At 46.0% G+C, this 12,400-nt stretch overlaps 1 protein-coding gene across 1 annotated transcript; it reads right to left on the bottom strand.

The window, feature by feature from the left end:
* Positions 1-1,054: 1,054 nt before the first annotated feature.
* LRRC32 (leucine rich repeat containing 32) lies at positions 1,055-8,262 on the bottom strand. The gene is made up of 2 exons (XM_065397442.1): positions 8,179-8,262; positions 1,055-2,995 (listed from the first exon to the last, which is right to left on the bottom strand). Exons 1-2 carry the CDS (start codon positions 8,260-8,262, stop codon positions 1,055-1,057), a joined length of 2,025 nt encoding a protein of 674 aa, XP_065253514.1.
* Between the last annotated feature and the right edge of the window lie 4,138 nt (positions 8,263-12,400).

Genomic DNA, 12,400 nt, shown 5'->3' with positions numbered 1-12,400 from the left:
GTTTGCCAAAGAAATGAATTTCTTCACATTAAAACCAGATAAATATATATTGCACCCTATGGAGACATTCCTCCTCTCTGAGCTGAACTGTGTTACTCAGTGCAAATGTCTATCACATATTGTGATATAGGCATAATACACTGAGCTTCATGTGCGTAATCATGTCTCCCAGTAGTAGCTAGTCTCGTTGAATGTAACAGCCTGCTGCTAACTAATTGAGATCTCCTTTAACACAAGCATTAGACACGTGTGGTTTTGGTACTGAAGATCCTTGGTTTGATCCTCACAAACAACCGTATTGCTTAGGCAGCTGTCATGAGCTCCATAGAAGCTGTGTGAAGTTACTGTTTTTTGAGATCACTAGTCTAATCCTGTTCACATTGGAATGAGTGGGAGATTTGCAATTGACTTCAAAGGGAGAAGGGTCAGACTTTGTTTTTCACTGGTCCTGGGTCATGTGCGTTCACTTCCCTTGAGTTTAGCTTTAGGAGTTGAACTGCCTCAAACCTGTTATGACAAAGCAAAACCCAAACCCAAAGAGATGGGTTTTGCTGAAGCATGTGGGTTTGGGAAGTTTTGCAAAGGTGCATGAGGCGTCACCCTGCCTGTCAGCTGTGATGAGATCCCCAAGTGCTGGTATACAAATGACCATTAAACCATGATCCGCAGCCTTGGCATGGGGAGTGAGAGGATTCTCCCTATCCAGAGGCACCAAAAAGCTGGCTTAGCATTTCAGTGAAAAGTTTGTAGTGCCCAAAAGAGTTTTGGCTGGTTTAAGTTCCACAAACCTTAAACTAGCAGTTTTACGTGATTCTCAGCTTCTGATGAGCAAGGTTTCACAGTTCTGCATGAGCATGGAACAAGTGCAAAATGTGACATTCTCTTCTCGGTTACTTTGTGGCTGCAACCCCAAGAATGATGCTGGTGTAACTGAGAGCAGATTAAAAGCTGGCTTAAAATCCACAGTTAAATCAAAGCCAAGAATTTGACCCTTCGTTTCTCCATGTTTTCAGTGTAGCACCTGATTTTATTTCTCGTTAAGTCAGTGCGTGTGCTATGCTTTAAATTGCTGGCTAAACTTTTGTCTGCGGAAGCAACAAAATGAACCCAGTCCAATGATGATCACTGATAAAATTAATGCAACCGTTAGTATAATAAGCAAGTTAATTTTCTTTAGATCCTCTTTTTCACAGACTTCTGGTCTTATGTTGCTAATATAAATTTCTTCTTGGTACCCAAAGCTCTTGGAGTACTGGCATGTTATCTGCTCTACACCAGGGATCGCTACATTTTTCTTCTGGATCATAGATGAGAGCCAGACATTTCCACAGCAGCTGAGTGGGTTCCCAGCAAGATATAAGTTTTTAAGAGAGTTCTCTAATGCTAAAATGTTACTGCTCTGTAGATTACAAAAACTGTTTTTCCGTAGATCCAGAACTTCCAGCGAAGCATCACTACCCCACTTGGGTAACCAGCTCAGCTGATTTTCAGACAGGTTTAAATGTTTAAGGTGATGAAAACGAGGCAGGTCAATATTTAAAACGGTCATGCCATTGCCATGTAAATTCAAATACTCAAGAGATGTCTCCAGTCCTGATAATGCTTTAGCCTCTATTTTCAGTCCTTTGTTCATGGAGAGCTCCAGGAGAATTAGTGAAGTCTTGTAAAAAGCATATATCGGTAAGTTCTTCAACATGTTGTCAGCTAGGTATAAGTGCCTAAGAGCAGGGAAGTCAACAAATGATACACAACCATTCTCCTCGCCAGTAAGCCTTTGTTTAGCTAATCCTGAATACATGCTGCAAAAACTAATATTATTACTCTGGAGATTAAGCAATTTGATGCTGGGAAGGCTCGCAAAGATATCAAATTGCAGGGCCTGGAGATGATTGTTTTGAATGTAGAGCTCCTGTAAATTAGTCAATGTGCTGGCATCTAGTAAGAGATTCTGCAAAGCATTGAAGCTTAAATCAAGGATGGCTAGTGAGATCAATGCACTATCATAATTTACTGCAAACGTCTGGAGGCAATTTTTACTGAGATTAAGAAACCGAAGCGAGGACATTGACTCAAAGAACTCATTTGGGATGGCTTTGATCTCATTATAACTTAAGTCTAAATATAAAAGCTGGGATAGATACAGAGAACTTGTGTTTGTATTTTGCTTCTGATCCAGAAGATGAAAAGGAGCTTCCAGCCAGTCCCTTTCCATATAGTACACCTCATCGTGAGCAGAGTCTGCAGTAAGCTGCATTAAATTCTTAGATAAATTCAGATACGCCAGCTTGTTCACCTGGGGGAAAACTGGGAAGCGCAGTAGCTTGTTCTCACTAAGATCCAGCCACCTCAGGTTATACTCTTCCTTTGACTCTGTGGCATGAAAAGTCTCAATGCTGTTCCTACTGAGGTCGAGTATCTGGAGTTGTCTGAGGCTGAAATCTGAGATGCAAGTGATCGAGTTCATGGAGAGATTGAGCTTGGTGAGATGCACCAGAGTTTCAAAGGCACCTTCTTCTATTTCCATGATGATATTACTGTGGAGGTCAACCTCAACAAGAGCCGGAGACCCCTGAAACATCCTGTGTAATATCACGGTAATGCTGTTTTCTGCCAAGGAAAGATACTGAAGTGATGGTGCTTTGTGTATAAAATATTCAGCCATTCCATTGTAAAGTCTGTTGTGGGACAAGTCCAGTGTTCTGATCTCTGGTAAAAGTCCAACTCCTGGTGTCCTATGCTGAGCCAACTCATCTAACTGGTTATTGGCTAAAATTACCTCCACCAGGCTTGTCATGTATGTGAAGACTCCAGGCTCAATGAAGCTTATTTGGTTGGATCTTAAATCCAAATGCTGGAGCGAGGTGTAAAATGTCAGGGGCTTCTCAGAGAGATTTTTTATCTCATTTCCAGACAAATCTATTTTATTTATGTTTGGATGGAGCTCTGGAGGGATTTGATGAAGCTCTTTGCCATGACAAAATGCCTTCATCTTTACCTGCAGAAAAGAAAGAGAACAGGGAGTCCTGGTTACCACCTATGGGATGCTCAATGGCTTTTCATCAAGTATAAAGACAACATAATATTCAGAATCTGATTATATTCCTTTTCTTGGAGATTGGTCGTACTATGCTGTTCTCTATTCAGGCGACCAGAAGCCTGACTTTCTTCACAATGTAGGGTGGGTTTTCATTTCATTTCAATGGAGATACTCCTGCCTTATACTACAATAAGAGTTCCCATGTAGGGAGTTATACTGGTATAACTACAGCAGTATCATTGTATCGGTATAATTATGTCAGTAGATTAGCCCTAAGAGAGAAAAGAATTGGGTTCTTTGATTTTTGAGATCTGGCATCATAAAAATTCAAGTTGGAGAGGCTCCATTAGATCATCTAGCCCATCATAAAGAATCTATGATTCTATGATCCTCTAGCCAGCACAGGATTAGTCCACTTTGTACCTTTCATCCAGTCTAGTTTTAAAAGTCCTGAGTGATGGGTCCAATCACTTCCCTTGAGACTATTCCATTGTCTATTAGACCTTGCACTCAAACACTTTTTCCTGATATTTATGCAGCCTAAACTTCCCTGGCATAATTTCATCCCTACCCTATTGTACCTCATAATAAACCAGATTCTGCCACTTTGCCTTAAATTAATAAGTATTATTAATAATTAAAGTCTAAAATAAGTATTAATATCTATTACAAATAATTAAATTAATAATACTCCATAATTAGCTCCATTGACTTCAGTGGGATTACTCTCAAAGTAAGGTACTACTCATTGAGAGGAAGTAGATTGGAATCCAGCCCTAAATAAACAATCCCTCTTCTTGTTGTTTACACCCTTCAAATATTTGTAGACTGTGATCACATCTCCCCGTAACCATTGTTTAGCTAAGCAATACGTCTTTCAATCAGTGCCTCCGCTCCCAAAACATTTCAACAGCTCACCTCAAACTCCCTCCAGTTTATCCAGACCTCTGTCCATCTATGTTTATACTTTCTCCAAGGCAACAGCTTCTTTCTTTTGGCCCCGTGAGCAGTGCAGTGCACACTGTTCCGTGTGGAATAGAAGGAATGCAGCAGGGAAATGGCATGTGGGGGGATTCATACATGCTGCAGCTCTCACGGGTACAGCTCAGGGTGAAATTGTGATGCGTAAAGGGTGTGGCCTTTTACAGGATGCTTTAACGCAGTTGGTAAATTAATACCCATACATCAAAGTCAATTTCTTCTCTTGGATGTGTGGGTCTGAATGCAGCTGATAGGGAGCTTCAAATATGCATCCAAGGGCAAAATATGAACCATAATTTGCAAGGAATTTTGGGAGCATTGGGCTAAAAGGCCTGGTGTAAGGCATACACATTGTGCTGTTAAAATTAACATCCAGCAGCAAGATTGGAGCTTGGTAAGCATCTAGGCTATCTAAATAGGTATCTATCTATTCACGTAGCTCATGGGATCCTCTGGGTCAAGCTGCTTGCTGACTCCTTCTAATTATTCTTATACGGAGAACTAGTAGCTAACCGTCATAAAGCAAGGCTCTGCGTTAGCTCTTCAGAAGTTAAAACAAAAGACTCTCCTCCAAACATCTGTTTCACACAAGCGGGGAGGGGAGGGGGAATAAAGCCTCAGGGATGTTTACGAGAATCTGGGTAACATCCAGTGTTTTGTGAATCACTTGCGCATGTGAGGAATGGAGAGTGCACATTACCGGATGTGCGGCTTGTCATAAATATGCCAGACAAATGAAACCCCTCAGCCAGAGCTGGACTCCAGCTACACCCAGTCTGCTGCGCGGTGCTCCCCTCGTGGCAAAGCTCTCTGAGAGCTCCCACGTGACTCTCATCTTGAAATTTGAACCCCAAGTCCACCCAGAGCAGCTAAATCCTCAGTAAAGGGAAAGGGAGTTGCATCCTGGCTTCTCTGAGCCATTAGCGCCTTCCCACCGAGACTTTAGAGTGGCTCACTTGAGCTGAAAGGTGACCAGAGGCCCAATGAATCTAGCAGGGGGGCAGGGAAGAGGCCTTATTCAGTCAGCTAAGGAAGAGGTGGGGAGTGGGAAGAAGAAAACTCAGGAGCCAGAAAGAAGCAGCATTTGCATCAGCACAAGAAATGACAAACTCCTTCCCTCGTGTAGGGCCTGATCCTGTCAGGAGCTGAGCACCCTCCGCTCCCAATGCAGCACTCACCACGACAATGAAGGCCTGATCCAATTCACTTTGACATCAAGGAGAGCCTTTCCATTAACTGCAGTGGGAACTGGGTCAGGCCCAGCCTGCTCGGTACCTTTCAAGATTGGGCCGTTAGTCCAGTCTATAAACCCTGCAGCCCCTAAACCGGGTTGATGATCAAGTCCCCACCTGCCATGGTTCTGCTGCTCTTTACAGTAACTTCGTTTTCCTCCGTAGATTTCACTTTTCTCTCTCGATCACTCCTTCGTCTGCGCCCCTTCTCTGTACCTGCTGTCCTTTCCCCCTCGCCTCATCTCTGCTCTCCCTGTCCCTTCCCTCAGCACTTGAACTGGATGTGTATCCTGCCCCTGCTGTGCCCACATTTCTCTTCACTGCTACACAGAAAAGGTGCAATAAAAGGGGGGAAATCTGTGGGTGGGAGTGAGTACAGAGCATCAGTTCTCATCAGACCCTTGCTTTTCCTACCCCTGTGGGCTTTTGTTAAACTCACGAGCCAACTGCATGAGCATTAGCAAAGCTGTCCTCTTCTGGGCTCGCATTCCTTCCTCCTCAGCTCTGACAGCTGTTCGTATTCAAGTGCAGTGGCCTGCAGTGCTAAGAGTGGGAACGCCTCTTGCTGCTTTCAGCATCTGCTCCACATAGAAAAGGAGGTTATTAGATAAAAATGGGCCCAACAGCTCTGCAGTGTGAGGAAGTTCGGATTCTGAATCCAAACTCTGCCACTCAACTGTAGCTGGTAATTTTCGGGGATGGAGCCAGCAGCCGCCCTCTCTTTAGCAAAACTAAAACCAGGGTGGTTTGGATCTAGGTCCCATCGCATCCTAAACGCCGACGTTTGGGTGTTTGAACACAAGGCTTTGGGCTAGATCCTCAGCTTGTGTATACTGGTGCTGAGACAGCAGCTGAGAATCTGGCCCTTTGTCTCTTCTCTGCAATGGCCAAAGAGGGGATTTGGGGGGGTTGATTTTGAATAAACTCATTAACCGACTTGTGATGTTGCCAAACTAAAACCAGTCGTGATTCAGAGCTGGGTCCAGTTTTATGAACCATCAGTCTTCAGGATGGGCTGGATAAAAGATTCCAGCTCTGGCCTTCCTCTAGTCTAAAGATGTCATCACAGGAAGAGTGATGTGTGAAACAATGCCATTGCAGTGAAACATCCCATTGTGAAATAACAGGGAATGCCAATTGCTCTCGCTATCAAAATTAACCTGGGCTGAACTGTGTTAGAATTTGCACCCTGTCTTATCTCACTGGGCCAGATTCTCAGCCAATGCAGACCTGTATAACTCCATTGAGCTTAATGGGGCGGTGTCAATTGACACTAGATGAGAACCTGGCTCTGGGACTACAGAGTGTTTTGTCAGCCTCGAATGTATCCCAGTTGCACTAAACAGCTCAAAACTTTTTTGGACTCTTCCTTTGCCTGTGCAGCTGAATGCAGTTTACAGTGGGGTTGCGGAAATCAGCCAATATTTACTTCTCAAGGAATCAGCTTGATCTACGACTTATCCAAACAAGGGCAGGGGGTAAGCCCTTATTAGATTTACGGTGTGTTTCATCCTGAGTTCGCATGTCTGGGATGCCTGGGCCCGAAAGTGTCATGTTTACAGTGGTTTCATCATTTCTTCCTCTCCGGCCAATAAGCGAGAGATCCAGCCACCTTCCCAAGTTCTTTTTGTATGCTAGACCCTAATTTCCCTGAATTCAGGAAGTGCATTAGTACAACAGGAAAGGAATGAGTCCCATAAGGGAGATCTGCACAGCCAGCAAATTATTCTTTTCCCTAGTTTGGAAATTCTTGGGGATTTGTGCCGAACAGCTTCAACCTTTAAAGAAGTAGATGAGTATTTTTAAACTCCCCTTTGCTGTCAGCTGTATCTGGATAAAGGGAAGGAGGGAGAGGAGAACCAGTTCATCTGTGAATAACATTTACATTCTGGTATAAGGTGTTTTAAAAAAAAAAATCTGTGGGACAAATCGCACTTTGGAGACAGAGGTTTTGTCTCTAAGTGGGCCTGATTCTGATCTCACACCCAGCATAAATCAGGAACAACTCCACTGAAGTCCGTGTTAAACCAGTGTAAGTGAGGGGAGAATGGGGCTCACTGTCACTATAGGGGGAGCAGTGGGGTTCGTTCAATGTCACAGAAGAAGTTCCTTTTTTAAGAAAGTATCACCTTTTGCATAAGACACTGGAATGGGACTCAGGAGATATGGGATCTCTTCCTGGCTCTGCCACAGACATCCTGTGTGACTCTGGGCAAGTCCATTAATATTTCTGTGCCTCCGTTCCCTAGCAATAAAATGGGGATAATAATCCTTCCTTTCTCCCACCTTATGCTTGTCTTGCCCACATAAGGTCTGTCTGCACAGCAGCTGAGAGGTGTAATTCCAGTTCTGCTAGAGATACATATGCTGGCTCTGTGCGAGTGTAACCCACACACCTCCTAGGTGTGGTGTTCTGTCCCTGTCTGGTGGCACCGAGACCACTTAGAGATTAATGAGACTGCTACAGCTACATGTGGCGTTTAGCTCATGCTGTAGTGGCTCATGCATTTAGCTTCCCAGGTTCAATCCTGCCCTCTGACAACCAGGGTCTGTTGGCCTTATATGAGCTAGTGCGCTAAAAAAGAGCAGTGCGGTTGTGGAGGCACGGGCAGCAGCACAGGATTGCACATGGGTGGCTAGCCCAGGCCCCTCAGCCACATTGCTATTTTTAGCCCACTAGCTTGAGCAGAAGTAGCACATGTACTTCTACCCAAGCTGGGAATCACATCTCCCAGCTGCTGTGCAGACAGACCCTTAGATTGTAAGCTCTTTGCAGCAGAGACTGTCAGTTACTATATGTTTGTGCAGCACCTGTATCATCGGGGTCCCAGTCTCATTTAGGGCCTCTGGGTGCTACTAGAATGCTACTGCTAATAATTAAGGAGAGACGTGAAAGAGGAGATGGTTCCTCCTTGGGGAATCTCTTACCATTTCACAGGGTGACTCTTCCAAGGGCCGATGGCTTGAGATCCCTCCGTTCGCTGCCAGGAAGAGTAAAAAATACAGTTTCATGGCTCTGCAGGGAAAAGCAAAGATGGGTTCAAGCTAAACCTGGTGTTAAGTCCATGCAGCCACTGGACAGCAGGGTCCGCACCAGCGATTGGCACAGGGACTTGCATACATAGTAGAATAGCAAAGCCCTCTGGCCCATTCCAGCAGAGAAGGGAGTGTTATGAAGTAGGAGAGATGGCATGGCAGGAAAGCTCTAAGACTGAACGTTTCTATGGCTTGCCCATTGTGCTGCATATCTTAGAGCAGGGGTGGCCAACCTGGGGCTCCGGAGCCACATGTGATTCTTCAGAAGTTAATATGTGGCTCCTTGTATAGGCACCGACTCCAGGGCTGGAGCTACAGGCGCCAACTTTCCAATATGCCACTGCTCAACCCCTTGCTCCACCACAGGCCCTGCCCTTACTCCACCCCTTCCTGCCCTCTCCCCTGAGCCGGCCATGCTCTCGCTCCTCCCCCTCCCCCCGAGCCTCCTGTACCCCACGAAACAGCTGATCGGGAGGTGGAGGGAGGGAGGGGGAGGCGCTGATCATCGGGGCTGCTGGTGGGTGGGAGGCACTGAGAGCGGGGAGGAGGGAGCAGATGGGGGGCTGCTGACGTATTACTGTGGCTCTTTGGCAAGGTACCTTGGTAAATTCTGGCTCCTTCTCAGGCTCAGGTTGGCCACCCCCGTCATAGACTGTTGGCCAGATTTTCAAACACCCTGGCACCAGCTAGCTCCCACTTACGCACCTTACGCGAGTGACCAGGCTGTCAAAAGTGCTTAGCATTCAGTAGCTCTCTTGTTCTCAAGGCAGCTAGTGGATGATCATTGCCCTTGTAAACCTGGCCCTATCACTCCTTTGTCTTCACCTGCGCACACTGGTGGTGCTCAAGAAATGACATGATTATAATAGTCTCCACTTTTATACCACATCTCATCCCAGGACCTGGAAGAGCTTTACAAACATTTTAATGAAGTCACACAAGACCCTGGCAAGGTACCATACAATCATAGGGCCAGAGGGGACCATCAGACCACGTAGTCTGACTTGTATATCACAGGTCGCCAACACCACCCGGTGCCCGCACAATAACCCAGCAACTGAAATAAGACCACAGGAGATTAGACTATTATGTGCCACAGGCAGAGAATAGGAGGGACCAAGTTGCACCAGTGGCTGAGGCCCCCACAAAGGCAGGGAAATGAGTCTGTGAAATATACCCAGATAGTCCTGGCAAGTGACCCACACCCACATGCCAATCGACCCAGGGAAAACTTCCTTCCTGACCCCATATATGACAATCAGTTCGACCCTGAGCATGTGAGCAAGAATCAGCCAGCCAAGCACCTGTGAGAGAGAATGCTCTGATCTCAAAGAACACGTCCTTATTACAGCCTCTGTCATAAACATGACAACTCTTTCAGCAAATTCCTCCCTTCTTGAGTTTCTCGAGGCTGAACAGGTGGAGTCATTCATAGATGGTGGAACTCCCTTAGCTGAATCAGTGTTTAAAGGATATATTGGCTAACAGGCAAACTGTCTTTGGTGCATCAGTGCAAAGTGGCTCTGGTTGCCAGACGCAGAGTGGTGCAAACAGGTGCACTAGGACAGGGGGTTTCAAACTTTTTCTTTTTGAGGTCCCCGCCCCATGCTATAAAATCGCCAGGGCCCAGCGGGGGTAGGTTCAGGGCTTTTAGCTTCAGCCCTACAGGGGAGCACTAGGACTCGAGGCTTTAGACCTGTGGGGGTGCTGGAGGTTCAGGGTGCTGGGCTTCATCTCCAGGGGGGTACTAGGGCTCAGGGCTTTAGTCCTGCAGGGAGTGCTGGGGCTCAGGGCACCGGGCTTCAGCCCCGCAGCTCTGCTCCTGGTTTCAGCCCCACAGGGGCACCAGGGCTTGGGGCACCAGGCTTCAGCCATGTGGTCCCATGGTCCCGTGAGGGGCTGCGGACCCTTGGTTGAGAACCACTGCACTAAGATGTGAGGCCTGTGAGCTCCCTGGGGAAGTTCTAGCTAACTCTGCCAGAAATCCTCTTTTGGGCTCTAGCCCCCAGCCAGTACAAATCACTTCCCTGTGGAGCATGCCATTCACAGTTCTGTTTGCTTGTTGTCTTTGCCACAGCATTGCCCCATAGTTTGGCTTGATCTTTTATACCAATCCCTAGGCTTCCTGTGAGTGTAACTTTGCACGTCCCTCACAACATGAGCAAACAGCAAGGATTGCTCCAGGAAACAGATCCTGGGAAGTTCAGGCCACCTATGACTTGCTCTGTTTTTAGAGCACATTTTCCTCATTCCAGTTGAGTCTGATGGGGGTGGGGTGGAAATCTGGGAACTGTAATACCGGTGGGTTTTATTTTAGGCTTGAACACTGCACTGTGATCAAAGGTTCTTAATGTCCTCGGGTGCCTCAGTCTCCCTATCTCTAAAATAGGGACAGTATTCCAGCGGGTTTTGTGAAGCCTTTTAACTACTGTTGGCAAAGTGCTCCCAAATGCGCCAATGGCAGGTGCTGCTGGCAGAGTGCTCTCCATGAATTCTCTGGAATTCTCCCCGCTCAGTTCAAAGGAGCCCAAATTTGTTGACCTTCAGAACATGCTGCAGGACTCATCTGTGGGGTTGTTTTGGAGTAAGAGTCAAGGGGGAGAGGGGATTGTCTGGGGGATCACAGGGTATTAGTTAGTTGGACCTGAAAGGGGAAGAAAGTCTGACATGCATATTTATGATTTGTGATCTTTAAATAATGACAAGGCACTCAGAGCTTTGCTTGGGCATCTTTCATATCTAAAAAAATAAAATAAATAATCTCTGCTGGATACTGCCCAACATAGGGCAGTTCTCTATGTATCCTGGGGCCCAGCTCCAAACAGTGCAGCCCTGAGTATTTCCTGTCTGCAATGGACTCCAGCCATTAAACTAGTGCTGCAGGAGAATTTTACTCGGGTGCTTTCAGTAATAATATTTTGCACTTAAAAAGGACGTTGCAAATTCAAAGATCTCAAAGTGCTTCGCAAACTGTAATGAATCACTGCCCTGAACCCAACTGGGAGACTGGACTCTTCCTCCCCTGGGAAAAAGAGGCACAGAGTGGCTAAGTGACTTGCTGAGGGACCTTGGGTAAATCAGTGGCAGAACAAAAACAATGAGGAGTCCGGTGGCACCTTAAAGATTAACAGATTTATTTGGCCATAAGCTTTCATGGGTAAAAAATTATGCAAAAAAAAGATGTATCTGAAGAAGTGGGTTTTTTTACCCACGAAAGCTTATGCCCAAATAAATCTGTTAGTCTTAAAGTGCCACCAGATTCCTCGTTGTTTTTGTGGATACAGACTAACCCGGCTACCCCCTGATACTATCCATCCTACGTATTTCTAAGGTGCCTACCACATTGGTACCCAAGTGCAGTAGAATCCATTGCTAGTCTCCTGCTCTAACCGCTAGACCACACAGACGCTATCAATTTCAGGGTAGCTAATTGGACAGAAGGGTATCAGATCCTCTCTTTCATGAACAACAAATAGACCTGAAGATTCTATTCCTTTGGGTCACTTTCAGTTCAAGTGCCTGGAGCTTTCTCCTGCTTTGCTTAGTTTGCATCAGTCCAGCTCCTTTGTTTTCTCACTCCACTGCCTGGTAAATAAGTACGGGAGGCATAGGCATCACAGGCTCTGTGGGGAGTCTGCCAGAGTGGGCTGAAGACCCACACGGTGCTGCAGCCACCAAGAAATCCTGGCCACCTACATCTGAGCTGATGGCTCTGACAACCCAGGATTTTCAAAAGTAACTTGGGAGCAGCTGAAACAGTAACTTGCTATAAAGGGAGCTGTTGTTACCACAATGCAATGCAGGCAGTTTCATTTACCATCCCAGCATGCTCCCATTATAGTGAAATCCCCACTGTTTTCAGAGGGAACAGGGTTGGGCCTCAAAGCATCTTTAATGTTACAACTTTCCGCCTAGACTTCGTATCATCCCAGCTCCCCGCTCCACAGTTGGACAATGAATGAATTTTGGAGACTAAGATTCACCCCCTCCCACCTCATGCCAAACCTTAGGATGTCTAATCAGATGAGACAGACAAAGTGCAGGAGAAAAGAAGTATCATTATCTCCATTTCACAGATAGGAAAACTGAGGCATATAGTCACTGGTTCACCCAA

The sequence above is a fragment of the Emys orbicularis genome, chromosome 1, assembly GCF_028017835.1.
Source record: "Emys orbicularis isolate rEmyOrb1 chromosome 1, rEmyOrb1.hap1, whole genome shotgun sequence".
Lineage (NCBI taxonomy): Eukaryota > Metazoa > Chordata > Testudines > Emydidae > Emys > Emys orbicularis.
This window is presented reverse-complemented; position numbering and strand designations above follow the sequence as displayed.

What these genes read in the sequence shown, in the direction of transcription:
- LRRC32 (XM_065397442.1), bottom strand. Translation starts at nt 8,262, where the DNA reads ATGAAACTGTATTTTTTACTCTTCCTGGCAGCGAACGGAGGGATCTCA. An exon ending in AAGAGTCACCCTGTGAAATG is followed by an intron (nt 2,996 to 8,178) that starts GTAAGAGATTCC and finishes TCTTTTCTGCAG; the next exon opens with GTAAAGATGAAGGCATTTTG.